General features: G+C 35.2%; 1 protein-coding gene across 1 annotated transcript in view; it reads left to right on the top strand.

The window, feature by feature from the left end:
- Nucleotides 1-2,277: 2,277 nt before the first annotated feature.
- The window catches only part of LOC112050994 (lachesin-like), an 89,227-nt gene continuing 70,466 nt past the window's right edge, over nt 2,278-21,038 (top strand). The window contains exon 1 of the mRNA XM_024089432.2: nt 2,278-2,509. Coding sequence (XP_023945200.2) covers nt 2,440-2,509 — 70 coding nt within the window. The 5' untranslated portion in view covers nt 2,278-2,439. The remainder of the gene's footprint in view (nt 2,510-21,038) is intronic.

Raw genomic sequence — 21,038 nt, forward strand, 5'->3', positions numbered from 1 at the left:
AGCGCTAACGGCAGGACATCCGATAAAACTGATCGTGTATTCATAATAAAAGTCGGCCTTATCAATTCGTAGCAATATCTCTTTTAGGCTTCCTTATTTCTATGTTATGACTACCAGTTAAATTACGAGTACACCACGTTGGCCTAATTGATTTTAGATTGGCACACTTCATATACGCAGAGAATTAAGAAAATTCTCTGGTATGCAGGTTTCCCCACGATGTTTGCCTTCACCGTTTGGGACACGTTATATTTAATTGCTTAAAATGCACACAACTGAAACGTTAGAAGTGCATGCCCCGGATCGGATTCGAACCCACACCCTGCGGAATCGGAGGCAGAGGTCATTTCCACTAGGCTATCATAGCTCACACAAGGTTATAGCAAAAAAGTAGGGTACACCTATAAATGGGTTATTATACAAAGGTAGTTATAATTCCGAGTCATCTCAAATGAATAGGCACTCGTGAGCCGCGGTCGCATGAGTAGATTACTGCTGCGCGGCAAATATTCTTTGCAAATTACAAGAGCAAGCCCGTTGAAACTGTCAAAAGGAAACACTAGAACTCCAACGGGAAATGTCGTTGTATATGAAAAGAAAATTCGTGCACATTTTGATAGTGAAGCATCTGTATTGCAGTGAAATGTAGATGACGAGAGTTTTGTAGTAGGTATTTATACGACACTGTTTGTGCCTCGAGGTTTATCATAGATTCCATCCCTACAAGAATACTGGGAAGAAAACGTTCGTGTTTGCTGTACTATACGAATATCTTTGTAAAAAATTATTTAGATTTGTTCAACCTTTCATCTGTGTCTAAATTAAAGACATATGATAGGCGATGCACCTGGGTTATAAATATCAGAACTAGTATGCCTAAATTTTTTGTGGTTCTGTATAAAAATGCAAAAAACGATGGTTTTATGATCTATTTTGTTATTATAATAATTATTGTAACTAGTGGTCACATTATAGTTAAAGTGTTGCGCTGTGCGGAGTTTTTGTTCCGTCGCGATAAACTTTGAAGCAGCTAAAAATAGTCCGCGGAAGCTTAATTTTATTATGTTTATTCTTATAGGGTTGAGTAACAAATTTTATGATTTATTAATTAATTTTAACTATACTAATATTATAAAGCTGAAGAGTTTGTTTGTTTGTTTGTTTGATTGAACGCGCTAATCTCAGGAACTACTGGTCCGATTTGAAAAGTTCTTTTACTGTTAGATAGCCCATTTATCGACGAAGGCTATAGGCTTTATATTATCCCCATATTTCTACGGGAACAGGAACCACGCGGGTGAAACCGCGCGGCGTCAGCTAGTCTTTAATAATAATTACGAGTATTACACCCGTGAAATTAATATTTTAATTGTAAAAATCTTGCATACTGTAATCAGTTGAAGTTGGTGACTCAATATTTTTAAGACCAAAACATGTACCACATTCTAGCAAATAAATGATTTGATTTGATTTGATTTGATTTGAAAAGACGAATGGCTAGTTGTTTTATAATATGAAATGGCTATAATACCTTTGTTGTACTGATACTTTGTTGTGTGAGTTGCGTTGAGATCAGAGAGGTTCAGGGTTCAATTACCATCCGTTTTTTGAATGAGCTAGTGGTTTTGTAAAAGTCATATTATTGCAGGGTAAGCAATAGTAGGTATTATTATTATTGATTTCTAGACGACGCCCCGCGATTTAACCCGCATAGTTTCAGTTTTCGTAGAATACGTTGATAAAATATAGTCTATGATACTCACAAATAACGTGGCCTTCTAGTGGTAAAAAGAGTATCCAAATCCAGAAAATATCGTGAAATACCGTAAACTTTACTTGTTTAAAATATTAGCCACATTTATTAATATAATATCAAAATACAACAATAAATGTATTTTAAGACCCCCTTTTTAAAAGTGGGCCAAAGGTGTAATTTCCATTACATTGAAATATACGGAAGAAAAAACATTCACTTAAGTACTAGAAATTATATTATTTTCTTTCTGTTTAATTTTCAAATAGAAATTTAAATATTACTTATGTATTATTATTATATACGAAGGTGCGCTGAAACATTTAAATATTTGAATCATTTGAAGTCGGGTGCAAACAGAGTTCCGGTTGCCGCAATGATGGCAAGTCGTCGACCTTCGTACAAAAGGCACTTAAAGAATAAGATTTACCACCATTTGAGCTTTTACAGAGCACATATTATTCAGAGTAGCTGTACGCATGCGCGGTGCCAGATCCTTGGACTCCAAACTTGTCTCCCACAGTTGCGAATGGACCGTTCGGGAGGGATATTACCGCCATTTTGAATTTCTGTGCGGCGAATCTCGTAATCCGCGTATTTACAAGACGATCTTTCCCGTAGTAAAATGTTCAAATTTTGCTTGAATTATTTTTTGTTGTGACGGTTTTGGTGAGTGCTTGTCAGTGATGTGGCTGCGTTTGTTGATCGTAATACTTTTGGGAGTTACAGTGTTGTTTCGATGTACGGATTCTGTCGGTAAGTTTATAGTTTTCAGTTTCTTTACTTTGTGCGATATTTTAATGTGTTAAACTGTTGGGTCTTTTTCTGTTCTTTTAGAGTTATTGGATGAATATTCGTAAGCATAACATTTGCTAACATCCACGTAAGTTTTGGTAATTTATAACTTTTGTTTTAAAAAAAATATTTTCAGAAGATTATATCAATGAGTTTTTGACTTTATATTACATACATGTTTTTTTTTATTTTTATATACATAATAATTAAATTAATGTTATGAACTATTTATAAATAATAATTAAAAGATGATGCTACTAAGAAGAGCCCATGATAAATTTAGCAATTACTCTTTTTAAAAACTAAAAATGTTGTCATTTAGAATTGAGGAATTCCTGTCACAGAAGGAGGCAAACACGATTAAATTATTTATCTTTATAATTAAGGAGTAATTATTATCAATTCCATAGTATCCTCGATAAATTTACTAGTCTAAGTAGGCTGAAACTTGCCTAATTATTATCGTAGTATAGTATTTTTTTGATACTATACTTCGATAATAATTCTCATAGGGATTCGGACTTCGATTTAATTTTATTTATTTATTCTTTAAAAGTAAGCCCTTGACTACTATATCACCTGATGGTAAGTGATGATGAAAATCCACACTCCTTTCGGTTTCTACACGACATCGTACCGGAACGCTAAATCGCTTGGCGGTACGTCTTTGCCGGTAGGGTGGCTAACCACGACCAAAGCCTTTCATTAGCTAAACCAATTAAGAAAATCTCAATCTTCTCAGTTGGGGATCGAACCCAGGACCTTAGTTTTTGTAAATCCACCGCACGTACCACTGCGCCACGGAGGCCGTCAAAACTTCAATTTATGAAGAAGAATGTTTTTTTGTACGGAATCGTCAGTGGCCGATTCATATCGCAATTGTCCAGTTTTTAAAAGAAGGTATATTTTTATCATATAAATGCAAGGGGGATGGCTCCACGAGGTTCAGATGTTTTTATAATGAAACGAACTAAACGAGTAAAATGTCAAGGAGCGAGGTTTGGAATTTCTTTTTATATTTATGTCCGCTATTCCTTGAAAAGGTTACCCAGGTTACAAAAACGACGAAAAATAAGTATAGTCCAGGATACAGGGAACATTTAGAACTAGTTATTACAAAGACAATTTTCCGTGACTTCATCTACATGGGTCATGAAGATGAATCTACTCTCGGATTTTTTTTCTCAATATGAATCTTCTTCTGGTAGCTAATAGGGGTAGCAAGGAATACATATTAATATTTAGGGATAACATACTATGAGTTATGAAGCACAATGTAGCTTGTAGGCTAACTTTTTTACGGGACGACGTCTGTTGGGAGTGCTAGTCAATAATTTATTCCTAAGTTTCCAAGTTAGAAACTATCAATATAATATTATTGTGTAACAACGATATTAGATTGTTGGAGTCCTGAGGCTGAGCCCGGCGGAGTTTGAGTCAATAGCTGAGAGTAAGTAAGTTTGTAACTTTACAAACAATAGAGTCTCCAAAGAGTAAAAAAATCTTTTGTAGGTTTGGGTGTACTCTTCTATAACAAGATCCAAAAGACTGTGATGGATCTGCCAATGCATAGCTTTAAGCAATGTGTTAAAAAACATTTACTTAATCGAGGTTACTACAACATTGATGAGTTCCTTTAAGATAAAGCGCTTGGAGGCCATTGGATCAGCTTCCACCTTCATTCAGGAAATAAAACTATAAGAAATTGTAATTGTTATCAATTGTAAATTATAATACTGTATGACTTTTTCAAAAGAGCAACTGTTGAGTTTCTTGCCGGTATCTTCTCAGCAGAACCTGCCTTCCGAACCGGTGGTAGAATCTTTACAAATAGTCAACTGATGTGTTAAAAGTGCTTGTGAACTGAGCCTACTTGAAATAAATGATTTTTGATTTGATTTGATTTGAATAATATGTTTAGTTTATTGGCGTAAAAACTATAATATCACTTTTAAGAAACACATACATATTAGTGACTAATGGACGGCCGCGACTTCGTTCTCGTTAAGTTCAGTTTTTCACAAATCCCGCGGGTACCATTGTTTTTTTCTGTAATAAAAAGTAGTCGATATGTTGTTCAATAACTTTCTCTGTCTTTCAGTGAAATTCTTATTGAAATTCGTGCAGCCGATCCAAAGATTAGTCCGGACAAACAGACAGACTGAAAGACAAAAATTTAAAAAGTAGTTGGAATCTCGGACCTTACGTACTCGTAAGTAATTTTAACTGCCTCATTGGTCCCGTGGTTAGCTGGTTCAGCTACGGACAATGAGGTCCAGGGTTCGAATCCCGGGTCAGGCCAACAAAAAAAAAGAAAAGGTTATTGGGATTTTTCTTACAAGGAAAATCTTAATAGCAGCCTGGAGTTGGAAAGTTGGCGGTGCTAGTACACCCCCGTGCCTCGAAGAGCACGTAAAGCCGTCGGTCCTGCGCCTGATCTCTCACCGGTCGTGTCGGTCTGCCGTCCCATCGGATTTCGAGAGTGAGTGAAGAGAGAGTGCACCTGTGCTTGCGCATACACTTGTGCACTATAATATCTCCTGCGTACATGGTTAATCTCACCATGAGATTAATCGCCGTGACCGAAAAGTCGGTCGGGAGCATATTATTATTATTATTACTCGTATATGAGGTCAGCTCTTTGACAGTGGAGCCAGTGGCTTCAATTCTTATTATGAAATAAACAAAACTAACAAAAGCTTTATAGTTTGCTACCAAACTTGACCTCATTTCTAGAAAAGATATTCTAGATCCTAACTTATTCCTAAAGTCTAAACAAAATCATTAGCAACCTTGTTTCTTTGTTACCACAAAAGATATTTTTTTCGTTTCACGTAATTCTTTACTCATTTGCATGGAATTTAACATTTTACTCCTGAAGAAAAGCAATTCAAGGAAGGAATTATTTCCACTCCAGAAGTTCTATTATCGCCCCCCAGATAGTCTTGAGGAGGGAACTCTAACGGTGAATAAAAGTTAAGGGAGGACATTTTCAAGTGCTTGTCTAAAATTCGAGACTTGAATGCTTTTTAACCTACGGCGAAAAAGCGTATTATTATATTTTTTTCGTGGTATCGTAGCTTCTAAAAGAATAGCTTTTAAAAAAAATATTGATTTGAAAGAGACGATTTTTAACCGAGCTCCAAAAAAATTCAAAAATTTGGTAATTTTGCGTTAATTTCTAGTTATAAAATCGTAATATACCTAAAATATTAATTACTATATCTGTACCAATGACTTGTTTCATTTAGGAGTATTAGAATATAAATAATACAAATGCTTTTTAAATTATATTTAAACTCCGTACAAAATTCCTGCCAGTCATTTTGTTTATTGGCTCAACTGTCGTGATTAGCTTCGCAACACATTCGATAAGAGTTACGTATAAAGTGCTCGAAATTTTCTTTTTTTTTATTGATTTTATGCTTCTAAGTACCTTTAGATATATCCATTTTTTTCAATGAATTAGAATACTAGCTTTTGAATAATCTTATTTATATAAATCAATTAACACAAATTGAATATATACCAACAAAATCATGTAGGATTATTTCATTGTTTGAATATCAAAATTGATTTTAATATTTGCTACCTCTTTAAACCTATTGGGTTGTTATTAAAGTTGAGTATAATTGATTCAAATAAGCGATAGATAAACGGAGTAACAAAAGGGCCGTTTCCTCTCCGAAGTTGTGTTAGAGCCGGCCTAAGGGTCGTCCCGCGGGGCTCTCGTAGCTGTGAATAAAACTTAACTATACTTGGAAGTGCTTGTTCGAATTATTTACCCGATCTCTATGAACTGGACTTTGCTAAACTTTTTGGGGTTCCGTACTCAACAAGGTATTCTTATAGTTTCGCCATGTCTGTCTGTCAGTATATATATCCGCGGTTTAGCTCAGTGACTAATATTACTTTTTAGAATACTTTACTATCGTGAGTGTTATTCATATTCATTTAATAAATTTAATATTTCATTTAATTCGAAACACGCCTAAAACTCGCGTAATACAACGTCGGGATATGCCCGACTAGTTTCGAATCCATACGAGGCCCTTAGTCATGAACTGGTATCTTGCAACGTGGCACGATCCAAACTGCGACGCGGGGGTGCGACCTGGGTAGGGAGCGAGGCCTGGCCCTCTATTGAGTCGCTAAATTAGGCCTATAATAATGTTTATGTACATTAAGTACGGCGACAAAGTCAAAATAAAATGTTGAAAAATGCTTTCGTTTTCTACACGACATAGTACCGGAATGCTAAATCGCTTGGCGGTAGTCTTTGCCGGTATCTAAGTAATATTTAAATATCATAAATAGGATAATATTTGGCTTTATTTATTTGGCACCTAGGGAGATAATATTGTGTGCTCCTCACTCAGTCTTGGCTATACCACCGACTTCTTACCTCTGGCCTGAGAATGTCTTGGAAGAAAGATAAACTTGGTGGTAAAATACGGACGAACTCTATCACAGACAATACCACCACTAAAATAATATTAATTATATCCTACAAAGAACAACTTTATATTAAGAGTACTATCTATTTATTTTGAGATATTTGTGTATCATCATATTATATTAAATTAGGTAAGAAAGGTAAAGAAACGTGTCCACCCAAAAACGTCACATTTGTCTTTTTGTAAATCCAAAGGGATAGCATTACCATGGGCAGAGACAAACCTTCACTTACAAAGTTTAGGGCTGTCCCAAAAGGCTTTATTGTTTACACATACTTGATTTCCTGCTTACATTGCCGTGTTTTTATTTCCCTTTCAACGTACGGAGATAAGGGTTGGTGTAGACGACGGTCTAAAATGAAAGTGGCTTTTGACCGTCACTTACACGACATATGCTTTGAACAAAAGTGTGTGTGCAGTTATCATATCTATTTTATTATAGTTTAATTTTTTTTTTAATTCTCTACATGTAAAATGCAGATGGTTTTTTTCTCGTCTGTCCCATGGTGTGGGGTATCGCTATCGGTAATTTTGTGCATTTTAAAGGTTTAAAGTGCTAATTTAATCTACTGAACCCTACACTGCGCGTGGCACGACACGCATTAGGCCAGTTTTTTTTTATCTAATAAAATCTATACTAATATTATAAAGCTGAAGAGTTTGTTTGTTTGATTGAACAAGCTAATCTCAGGAACTGCTGGTCCAATTTGAAAAATTCTTTCAGTGTTAGATAGTCCATTTATCGAGGAAGGTTATATGCTATATTTTATCCCCGTATTTCTACGAACGGGAACCACGCGGATGAAACCGCGTGGCGTCTACTAGTTACTTATAAATATCAAAAAGTATAAATCTTCTACATTATTTCTCAAAGAGGATACTAAAACTATGCACAAAAGTAATTTTATAAAGTGCACGACGTTACACAAACGTGGATTCTTTTTAAATTATTCCAGGAAGTAAGAGGCTCAAATTGTAATTTATTTCATCGCCGTACAGCAAAAGGAAATCCCCCGGGAAACCTTTGAAGGAAACTTTAAGTCGTGTATTATACTGCAAGCGCAGGGGCAGGATTGAAACAAAATACGTTACACTCTTAGAAACATCGTCTAAGCACCTAGTACTCCTGTGACGAGGATTCCCTACAAATTTAAAAATAATCAGATATAGTAAAATAAGAAAGCACAAAACAATATTTTAGAGTAATATTTTTTTATTTCTAAGAACATTTCTATTTAGTCGTAAATGCTGTGTTAGTGGATGATGCTGTAGTTCAACAGCGATAGCGTTTTTTCTCTTGAATCTGGCCTCTGAACCGTAGAGTTCTGAGAATCTTTAAAAGAGAGAGAAACTGAGAAAATTTCTCTTAAATTATTTTATCCCCACTTTTTGGGATGTTTGCAACGAGTTTGTTTTAAATATGCAAACTGGACTGCAATAACAAATTTATTTACGAGTAGGTACCTCATATTCGGATAGGTGCTATGATAGATCATACAAAGCCTTTTTGGCTTCCGCATAGTCGAGTGAGAAACGGCATCTTCTTAAATAATTAGCTGTCCAAAATTATTATAAAATTAGCTGTACAAAACACAAAATCAAAACATCACAAATGTAAGCATCACATAGTTTTTGCTATTCTAATGATTGAATTAGTAAAAAGTATAGGGTATGATTATATAATAATAAACTAGCGGACGCCTGCGACTTCGTACGCGTGGAAATCAATGTAAACTTTCAAGCCCTATTTCACCATTTTTGGGGTTGCATTTTAAAAATTTTTGAATTACATTACCTATATTTTGTATTTTTTTTTTCATGATTTATGAACAAACTTTTAAAACTATAACTCTAAAAATGAAGGACTTTTCGTACAAACTTTCAACCCCCTTCACATTTTATTTTCGCAATAAAAAGTATCCTGTAACCTTCTCTGTATTATGGTCTTAAACCGTGCCAAGTATCATTTGAATTCATTCAGTAGTTTTAGTGTGATGCCCGGACAGACAGAATAACGAAAAAACACGGACAGACAGACAAAAAAATCGAAAAGAAATATTTTTAGCTTCAATATCGATTATATAATGTCCCCCAACAAAAATTTTCAAAATATCTTCAATGTACAGAATATACAGAATTCGTATTAGAAGTATAGATTCTAGATGGCGCTATTAGAACTCTATGCCACGTACGTACGTACACATACGTAGACCAGTTTTATTATAAGTATAGATATAGAAGATAGATAGATAGATATAGATTTATATTACGTAGGTACAGTGTAACAAAAAGATCCGACTCCCGAATAAGAATGTACTAGATATACATTTATGATAAGATCGACAACAAAATAAAAAGTCTTTTCAAATCATTAGTGTCCCCTCCGAAGCCCTCCCTTTACCAATCAACTACGAGTCCCGTTATCTCATATTCACAAATAATATCGAAGACTTATATTACGAGATATTGAACTTAATCCAATCCAGACGAGCTCGCTGATATCAAAGGAGAATAAAAGGATTCGGACGAAATTCCTTTTTTTTTCTTTATTTCTGATATAGATTGAAAGTGATCCCGCTCAAGAGGAACTTGGTATTTGATTGAATTACTGATTTTATATGATTTAATGTATTGATTTGTTTTATGGATATTTAGACATATTTCTTTCCAACTTATTGATAAACATATTCGTACGAGGGCATGTTTTTGACCTACTTCAAAAAAAGGATAAGGTTCTCAATTCGACATGTATTGATTCAATTTGTATGTTTTTTTTATTGTCTGTTATCTCATAAATTCGTCATTAACCAATTTTGAATTATTTTTGGTGTTTGAAAAGTATACTTCCCGATTAGTACCATTTAATTTTATGAAAATTCGTTTAGGAAACAGTACCGTACTGTAGCGCCATCGTTCACTAAACTAAAATAAAATCTTTTTAACAGAAAAATAATAATTGACTTCAAATCATAAAATAAACTAAAAAATAACATCGTATGTGCTGTGCTACCTTCTGATCACTTTGAAGGCGGTGCCAATTCTGATGCATTAACTTAGCCGATTAAATCATAAAGTTTTTTAAACGACTTTATTTAATATGTCACTGGCTTGGCAACGCCATTAAAGTGATTAGAAGGTAGCACACGCGATGTTATTTGTCGCTTTTTAATTTATTTTTATGATTTTAAAGTCTGTTCAATTTTTTTATCATTAAAAAGGTGAAAGTAACGAGAATTAAACGTGTGAAACTACGGAGCGTTGGCTAGCTAACTGTAAACTTTATTGACCCAAAAATCTGTATAACATGGCACGCGTTAATTAAGAAGAGAATAGATGAGTGTGAACAAGCAATTGGGTACTAATTCATTTAACGAAGCACCCGACTGAACAATTGATGTGGTTATTCGAGTAGGCGGTGAATATTGGGTCCGAAGCCATTTTGCTCGTTTAGGGAGGAGGTAAATTATCGTCTGTTTTCGATCTAGTGTAATGTACATACGGTAAGTATACGGTGTACGATAAACATGCATATTATTTTATGTATAAAATTACTGTACGTTAGCCTATTTTTTGGGGTTTGTTAACTCTTATATGGAATACAAAAAACAATCTAAAATAGATATTTTGCATAAAAATTTCATGCAGTACGAAGTACGAAGTACATGCAGTACGAAGTTACCTACTGTTTTTTTTTTAATAAAGAAGATAGGTACTGATTGTTATGTAATGTCATTACGTAGAATTTTTAGTTAGCAGTGTACTAACATGTTTTATGAAATACATATGCCATAAAAAACAACACTTGTAAAATGTAGCAACTCTCGCAATCACTTATTCTACCGCAAAAAGTTATGAGATCCATGTAATACCAAGTCGATTACTTTATTCTGTCTGTAATTAAAGGATCTTCTGTTTCAAGTTATTACGTAATTAGCTAACCTTACAACATCTTATAGAGAACATATAAATTTTAAAAATCTTTTATATTTCAAATAAATAGATTTACTTGGTCATCGCATGAATACACAATAGACTCAAATGTTATAATTAATACATAATATCTTTACTAATATTTTAAAGCTGAAGAGTTTGTTTGTTTTATTTGATTGGACTCGATAATCTCAGGAACTTCAGGCCCGATTTGAATAATTCTTTCAGTGTTAGACAGCCCATTTATCGAGGAAGGCTATAGGCTATAGGATATATTATCCCCATATTCCCACTGGAACGGGAACCACGCGGGTGAAACCGCGCGACGTCAGCTAGTATTCAATAATATTGCTTAGAGCGCTTGCTTCGAGAAAAGCACGGCCGTGCCCCTTGCTTAGAGCGCTTGCTTTTTTGCTCGACTTGCGGGGGCACTTCCGTGCCCCCAGATTGGGTATGTATTTACTGTACCATAAATATTTGTATACTACAGTAAGTAATTTTTTTTCAAGTTGATATATATTTTTTAAAGAACATTTGCCATATTTTTATAATGACCATTTCCCCTCTAACTATTCGGGAAAGACTGTGCTAGGCGTGGGTACGACAATAGACCAAAGGGCGGGAATCAAACCACCACCGCTCGATGATGAGTCCAACCGCTCTTACCGTTGAGCTATTGAGGCTTCAATTTGATAATAAAATGCGATAGTTATAAAGAATTTTATAATATTATGTAATAGAAATAGAAGCAGTACAGGCCAGTGTGAGAAAGGGGGTCAGTCCGTGACGTGATCATAAGTCGCGTGACCCAAGTTATTGAATACGTGGTCAGGACGATAGCACTTTCCACAGTATATTTGTATACTCTCTTGACCCAAACAAGACATTGCAGGGACCTTTTACTTTGCCACTACATACATTATAGTAGGGGAGCCCGGGATGCTAAATTTGCAGTTACTCGAGCGTCATTGAGACCGATTACATTTGGTAGATTAAATTATAGGACGAATAAATGGTTATTTACTTTTTCCGCTTTTAGCGGTGGAAAAAAAACTACAGACTTTAAGAACAATTTTTATTACTTTGGCTTACTGAAATTGTAAGAAAATTTTAGCGATTAATTAGGAGATTATTTCCTTAAAAATAAGTAAAAAATTAATCGCACTCGTATCTCGAGCACTAAAATATAAGGGTTTAATTTTGTAACTTTGAAACCCTCCCATTCCATTACGTTACGCTCAAATCGTCAGATTTTCGAAATGTGCAGTTTTTAGCTATCAACTCACCTACCTTATCTTAATCTGACGTGCTGGTTGAGTATTTATGAAGTTAGTTTTTTTTTTGGTTGCCCTAAACGTACCCACCAATATTAAGGGCTCATACTCGGTGGAGGTACTCGACAAAGTGTAAGGTATAGTCCCTTATGTTTATCTGCCGCGCTCGAGTAACTGCAAAAATCCCCTCTTCGGCTCCTCTACTATTATTATGGATGCTTTATTTAAACTAAGTAAATTATAGTAAACAAAATAAGCTGAATATATATTTTATATGTGACAGTAATTTCCATATTGGATAGAAGCAGGCGTTACTTTGCGGAAGTTCATCATGATTATATAATGATTTATTTATTTTGCTATCATCCGCGAAAATTCGGCGAATCCATGCGACAACGTCACCCAGGTCCGACAAAATACTCTCTACTTTGCAATTGCACGTTGTAGAGTCAACATCACCTGAGGATGCTCCGGTTTCGGGGTAAAACGTACGTAGAGAGTATTTTGTCGGACCTGGGTGACGTTGTCGCATGGATTCGCCGAATTTTCGCGGATGATAGCAAAATAAATAAATCATTATATAGTAATTTCCATCTATATTAATATTATAAAGCTGAAGAGTTTTTTTGTTTGTTTGATTGAACGCGCTAATCTCAGGAACTACTGGTCCAATTTCAAAAAATCTTTACAAAATCATAAACAAAAACTAAACATTAAACTTATACCTACTAAACTGCGTTTAAAATTCTAAACTATAAAGGTATGAGTATTCCTTTAAATCCTCGAAAAACAGGCGACATTTACAGACAAAAAAATCAAGCATACTAACGAAGTAAGTTACGGGTTAGCTTGGAAAAACCGTGTACAAAGTTTGTTGTTGTTTAATTAATAGTAGCAGTAGCGAAGGTAGGTAAAATCTGACGATGATAAACGGAGATGAAAGACGTTGTCGTTTGTTTTCAAAGGCTTTCGGATAATGCGACATCACAGGATTGCGTTCAATGATCCGCGAGACTTAAGGAGGCCGTAGTAAGACAATACGCTGTAGTCCCCCTCATATTTCATATTAATATGATGGGCTTTGTCCTGGGACTAAGTAAGGCACAATAATGTATACGGAGGTAATATATATATGTAGGTACACCTTGGTATAACCTTCATAGTCCATTTGTAGATAAAGGGCAGCTCTTAAAGTTGACTTGTAAATTATTGTTCGGGGTTGTAATGACTTGCTGTATTGCAATCACAATTAAATTACCTGTATTTTTATAGAACTGCTTATTTGTTTTGGATCACAAAGTCCTGGGTTCGATCCTGGGCGGGCAATCTGGAGGTGGGAAGTAAGTAGTGTTACATCCCCGTTAAGCCATAGAATCATAGTCAGGGATCCGTAGATCATTTTTTTCCAGGAAAGTAAAAATCATAATAAACCTAAACAATATTTCTGAAGAGTTCAAATGTTAATAATTTATATTCTCTATTGTCGTCAGATGAAAAATTAAGGTGACATTAGGCATTATTAGTAAGAATGACAAAGAGGTACTTAGATAATATGAATTTATCAATGGCCCTTTTTTAGCAATATTGTATTGATTATATTCGCGATAAAATATTGAAAAGTTAAAAGGTATTCTATTTTTCTGCTCATTTCAATAGAGGGCAAGATGTCGCTGAAAAATCTTTTGAGAATATTTCTTTCAGCAATTTTGAGTCGACGCATTTATTGACTTCTACTAATTTTGCTTTGTATGACGAGATGGTGAGGAGAAAAGCTTTTACCATGAATACTTTCATTTTTAGACGGTAAATATTTTTTTATCATTTTACAATTTCGACCATATCTTTGCTTTGCTAAGTCATGATAAAATAATTTTCTCACAAATCTGAGTCGTTCAACATTTCCACGAGTTTTGAAACCTCAATAGCTCAACGGCAAATGAGGCCGGATTTAGCGAGAAGGCATGGGTTCGATGCCCGCTGGGCTATTGTCGTATATGTTCCTAACACACGCTTACCGGCCATATAGAGGGAAATGGGAATATTGGGCATATGTCAAACTAGCGGATGTTCGCAAGTTCGTCCGCGTGAAATTTAGTTTTTAATCCCTCGGGAACCATGGATTTTTCAAGGATAAAAATGTAGCATATACTTGTTAATCCAGAGAAAAATCTATTTCCATTTAAAATTTCAGCCAAATCGGTTCAGTAGCCGCACCACAAAAGAGAAACAAGCACACACTTCCACACAAAGTGGAGTGTGATAGAAGATGCTATAAAATATAGAACTTTTCTTTTGTCCAAGTAAATTTTTGTGAAAATTCCTAGCCCAGAGTTGGGTAGTAGTGTTGGGACCTGCTTGAACAAACGTTAGGCCTTCAGTCTCGTTCAATATGATGACGATAGTGTATTAATTGTTACGATAGTGTTTTTTTAATCATTACTAGTTAACCCTTGACTACAATCTCACCTGATGGTAAGTGATGATGCAGTCTAAGATGGAAGCGGACTAACTTGTTAAAAGGAGGATGAAAATCCACAGCCGGCCCAGCCGGGGATCGAACCCAGAATCTCCGTCTTATAAATCCACCGCGCATACCACTGCGCCACGGAGGTCGTCAAATAATAATTGTGTCTTAGATTGCATCATCACTTACCATCAGATGAGATTGTAGTCAAGGACTGACTTGTAGAGAATAAAAAAAAAACAGTGTACACTGTACGTCTTAACATCAAAACTTTATCCTCCTCAACTGGCCAACATACAGTGGCGCAGCGTGGTGGGTCTAAGCTACATATTCTTCTCACCTATAAGAAGCAAGACCACAACCTGGATGGTTAAAATAGGCTGATATTGCTGATAACCGAATTGAGGACTCGGCACACTCCATTACCTCATAAACTACAAGTAGGCAAATCTACTGGAAGGCAGTATCTCAAAAACGCCAGATGATTTACTGCGAAGCGACGTTTAATTTACCAACCGGATATCTCATTTTGCTGTTGATTTATGAAGCAACAATATTAACTCTCCCTTTTTTTTAAGTCGTGAGTCGTTGGGCACAAGTTGAATGGATCAATCAATCTTTTAGGCATCTAATTTGCGAGTCCGAGGGTTGTAACGTGAACTTTTTTATATTAATCGTTATGAAACGAGGCTTTGAAGGTACTTACCTATCTAAACTTAGCTACTTGGCTAATCCATCATCATCATATCAGCCGATAGACGTCCACTGCAGGACATAGGCCTTCCTGTAGGGGACTTCCAAAGATCACGATCCTAAGTCTGCATCTAGCGAATCCTTGCAACTCGCTTGAGGTCGTCAGTCCACCTGGTGGGGGTCGAACAATACTGCGCTTTCTAGTGCGAGGTAGTCATTCCATCACATTGGGACCCCAACGTTCATCGGCTTTTTGAACTATGTGCCTCTCACCCATTGCTACTTCAGCTTCGTGGCTCATTGAGCTATGTCAGTGACTTTGGTTTGATCTTCATGTCTGATTCGATCACGCAGAGATACCCCGAGCATACGAGTAGCTCTAAATAAAATTGCTCTTAATCTTTAAATATAATTGAGTCATACTCTTCTTAGCAATTCCTAGCGTATATATATATGTATCCTAGCAGCTGTGCAGAACCCTACTCGTATTTTTAACGCAGAATTATTAAGCAGTGTTTCGAGAGTGGTAATTTTTTCAATTCAAATTCATCTAAACTTGAAATAAAAAATATTTAAAAAACATTTTGTTCAAACCTAAAAATTAAATAAATTATGTTAGAACTTCTGCCAGTGGACTGCTGGTTCATAAAATGGACCGAGTTCTTTGTGTGGAAACTCAATTTGAGAAAACACTGTAGACTATTGTACACAACAGTGAATTCCATCGCGAGCACAATGCTGGGTTTGTTCGCCTCACACACAAAACAATACGATTGTATTTTTCTTGTAACACTCGCAGAAAATTTTAAAACCTTCGTACTAAAATCAAACGGGCATAAAGCTGCAAAACGAAAGCAATTTCGCCGACGAATAAAACATTGTCGTAAAGGTGCGGAATCGCGCCAATACCGACTGAGGCGCTCTGTTCCCAGTAATAGTTGGATTCAAATTGTCACGTCGCAAACACTGTTAGCATTCGAGAGACGGCGAAGATTTTTCCATAAACCGCTGCGAAATGACTGGTGATTTGGCTTACAGCGAAAGGGACGGTCACGGACGTTTTGACGAAGGACTTTAGGGTTGAATGGGGATACAAGTCGAATTACGTGCACCGTTGTACGCCTGCGGCTTATATCTCGAAACAAAAGGGACCCGGTTCGGTGTAAGCTCGTAAATTTTGGTATTTTTCCTGATTACAAGTTAAAGTTAGACCCGTAAACTCGAGTTTTGGTTTTCCAGTAAAGGTTTTTGAACAAAGTTATTTAAGCAAATGTTTTTTTGTGTTTTGTATACGTTTAATATTAGAAATACAATATTTTGTATGGTTTGAGACAACAAAAAAGATTAACTATCAATACACTAATGAACTAATTTTGACAAATTTTGAACTGAGTTAGATTTTAATTATGACAGGAAGAAAGGGTACTTTTCGTCTGTCCATTTATATTATACCTTATAGTTTAATCGTTAGTATGTATGTTGAAGGGTATACAGAAGAAAATATAAAATAACAATAATTCTATAGTGAATAATATTATTAGTTTCTTCTCTAGATTGAGAAACTAGAGCTTAAAAGCCTGCGAAACCACAACTATAATTACTTATGGTAGGAGCAGAATTATCTGTTTTATTAAATAACGAAGATCTGGCTACTACATGCTCACAAGCCAATACAAAGAAGATAAGTCCCGAAGCTTAGAAGATTATCTTGCGGCTAACCTTAATATACTAAGAACACGTAGTCAATAAGACCCCAGCGCACTGCAAGTTAATAATTGGCAGGTGATCGCTCAAAGTGGGGAAACTTTCCGTCATCTTTCATCTCTGGTGCCCAGGGACCCGCTCTTCGGTTACGGGGAGCATTTGCATCGTATTTTGTAATATTATACAGGGTGCTCGGGAGTATTAACCATAACTTAAAGGTATTAACGAGACCATTTATAGGAACCGAAATGTCTGCCTAATATTTTAATAACAACAAAAAAAAATGTTTTATGCTAATTAATTAATTAATACCGACTATACACGTAACACGCCTTTAGATAACAAAGTGACTACGTTGCATTTTAAAATATAAATACGTCATTATTATAAGGATGAGTTTCTTAAAATGTGTCCCACATTTTAAGATCTATTGGCAAAATAAATATTATTTACTCCGAAAATATTAATTTTAGAACACATGTTCCTTGAACATTTTGAATTAATTTTTGTTAAAGGAAACTCTAGAGTTATGAAAAATACTCCCGAGCACCCTGTATGGATACATGTGTAATATGATATTGCCAATATATTCTTTACTAGCAGACGTCCCACGGTTTCACCCTCATAGCTTCCGTTCCCGAGGGAATACTGGATAAAATATAGGCTTTGATAAAAGAAAGATGCTTTTTAATGTTAAAAGAATTTTTAAAATCGGTTTAGTAAATCTACAGATTTCCACTTGCAACTTTTACCTCTTTATAATATTTATATAGATTTATCTTCCCCTCAGAAATGCTTTTCTGAAGCCCTTTGTCATATTTTTAGAAAAAAACATACACAACGGTAAAATTTTTCATTCTTCATAATACTATGTGACATCATCATCATCATCATCAGCCGATAGATGTTCATTGTCCACTGCAGGATATAGGCCTTTAGTAGGGACTTCCAAACACCATTCTGTATAATTGAGATAATAGTTGTTATGGAATCGCAGACAGACAGTTTTATTTATATGTATTGATGATGATATAAAAAAACAACCGTAACTGTTGTAAACCAATAAACAGTTAATGCAAAGCTTTTATTCAAATGAAATGAAACCGGTTGTCGAAGTTCATTTAATTTTAAATAGCAAAATATGTATTTCCAATGTCAAAATAAAAATAATTTCAATTTGAACGACTCTTTCATCCACTCTTATGGGTTCACAAAGTACTCGTTATAAATAAAGAAACATTTTACCTCCAAATCATAAGTGCCACTTCATAAGTTAAATAAAGGCAAAAGAACTTTTAATACAGCCCCGAAATGATATTATTTTTGTGTATTATGATTTGGTAAATGGCTTCTCCCTTCTCCTTTTATGAATGTGCCCACAATAACAATGCGGCTCCTTTGATAAATATCGCCAGTGTTTATTTGGCCACTGACTTCATCAGTTGGGGCTGACGGATGAAAAATTGTTGCGTATTCCGGGGAAAAATTGTCTGCATTCACATTTGCTGAATGTTTGGATGGATCAGCCTACAATGGAATACGGTCTTGGAATATATTCGCATATTTCATATACTTACTGCCATAAAACTACACTGAGAAAAAATTCCTGGTGCTTCACACTTAAAATACGTAGCAAACCAGACACTATTACGCTTTTAACCGGCACTATGTTGTATACAAGCTCCATATGTTACATGATGTTGCTTCTAAACAGTACAGTAAGCTGCGCCATTACTAAGTATACGGCATCTATTGTACGTATCATGCACCTATAGTAAATAATTATATGCAAGCTCTTTACGGAAGTAGCTTATTTTTCTCAGTGTAGTGCGCGTGATTGGTAAATACATAAGAATAATTTTACTTGCATTTAGAATATTTTTTAATTTATATTAATTGATTATGAAACACGGATATAACTTCGGAGTATGCCCGACTAGTTCGAACCCATACGAGTCCCTTAGTCATGAGCTGGTTCTTGCAACGCGGCGCGATCCAAAAGTTTGTTTGGTTTGGATGAATAACACTCAAGATGGTTTGAATTCTAAAATTTAATCTTACATTTTGATTTTGAATTTAAAATTTTGGATATACCAACAAACGGTTATTCATGCACGGCCTCCGTGGCGCAGTTTTATGCGCGGTGGATTTAGTGACGGAGGTCCTGGGTTCGATTCCCGGCTGGGAAGATTGAGGTTTTCTTAATTGGTCCAGGTCCAGCTGTAGGGAGATTCAGTCGTGGCTAGTTACTACCCTACCGACCAAAGACGTACCGCTAAGCGATTTAAAGTTCCGGTACGATGTTGTGTAGAAACCGAAAGGAGTGTGGATTTTCATCCTCCTCAACAAGTTAGCCCGCTTCCATCTTAGATTACATCATCACTTACGATCAGGAACGATTATATTTAAGGGCTAACTTGTAAGGAATAAAAAAAAGAAAAATTAATATTGTTTAAAGATAACCAAAAATTCTGTAATATTTACCATATAAAATCACGCACCAAATTGAGCCCGTACCGTTATGAAATCGCAACATTTGAACATTACAGAGTCCTGTACGTGACGTTTGTGCAAATTGCTCTTATTGCTGTTATTGCTCTTATTGCTGTTATTGCTGATATTGCTGTTATTGCTCGGGACAAATCGAAACTGAAATTATAATGGCTATTAATTTGGCAGGTAGGCGTAATGGAGATACGCAACTTATTTGACTTATCAGTTATACTACGTGATTAGATTTTGGTGCGAGTTAAAGGCAATAGCGGCTCAACCAAACTAATATTATAAAGAGGTAAAGTTTGTGGTATTATATTGGTAGTTTATTTTGGGATCTACTGAACTGATTTTGAAAATTCTTTTACTACTAGAAAACTACATTATTCATTTAGTGTCATAGCTAATATTTTACCGCCGTATTTCACGAGAACGTGAACAACGGGGGTGAAAACGCGTGGCGTCGGCTAAGTTATTTTTCAGTACATGGTATGATTAACCTGCATTAAAGGTAGGGAATTTTGTATTTTGTACAAAAACCAATAACTTAATAACCGTAGAATTTTGGCTACCATAAATATTGCGTTATTTTAGTAGGCTTTGATGTCAGCTATCACCCTGTAAAGTATTTCGTAATATTTACGGGACACCCTGTATATGTATTGCATTGTTAGTATTGGAGGTTTAAAGACGAATTTGACTGTTCCTTATAAAAAAAATAGTTACAGAATAGCGCTATTGACCGAACAAAAGATCATAGAGACTTTATTTTTTCCATCTTTTCCTAAGATGTTTTCACAGTTTCATACTTTAGAGCTAGTTTTATTTTTTTAAGTTTTAAGAATGATTAATTGGATAGTCTATAAAGTATAGTACATAGAAGTCTGGTATAAAACTGGATATTGAAAAAAAAATTAATATATTTTTTTTAATCTATACAGATTTTGAAACGATAAATGCAGTTCTCTTTCCTTTTAGTAACTATCCTTTTAGTTAGTATCATCTTACTCGTACCAAAGCGGTAATAAATTCGCTACACATAAAATAAAGGTAGGTATATCTGCTAAACAAAGATCTTGGCAACTAAATCTACTTCAAACGAAGAAGGAATCAAATGCTAGTACACTATGTATAAGTCAACGTTCAGAAACCAGAGTAGCAATTGGGCCATCGGTCAAGAGTGATTGCCCGTCACAGTAGCCGAGTAACCCCCCCCTCCTCTCTTTGCATCAATTGATTGCTACCATTCTGCTATTGATGTCCTCCGACATTGCTTTATAATGATATTCTTGTACGACTACACAACTAACTATATCAGCTAATTCTGATACAGATTATAAACATTACTTTATTTTAGAGTTTACAATGTTACCGAAATTTTTATAAAGTCCTTTAGACGTCCCTTTCGTTGCTTTTATGATAAGTGACTTCATAAGATGTTCTATATACCTTAAATAAAAAAAAAACAAAAATTA

This window comes from Bicyclus anynana, chromosome 12 (genome assembly GCF_947172395.1).
Source record: "Bicyclus anynana chromosome 12, ilBicAnyn1.1, whole genome shotgun sequence".
Taxonomy (NCBI): Eukaryota; Metazoa; Arthropoda; class Insecta; order Lepidoptera; family Nymphalidae; genus Bicyclus; species Bicyclus anynana.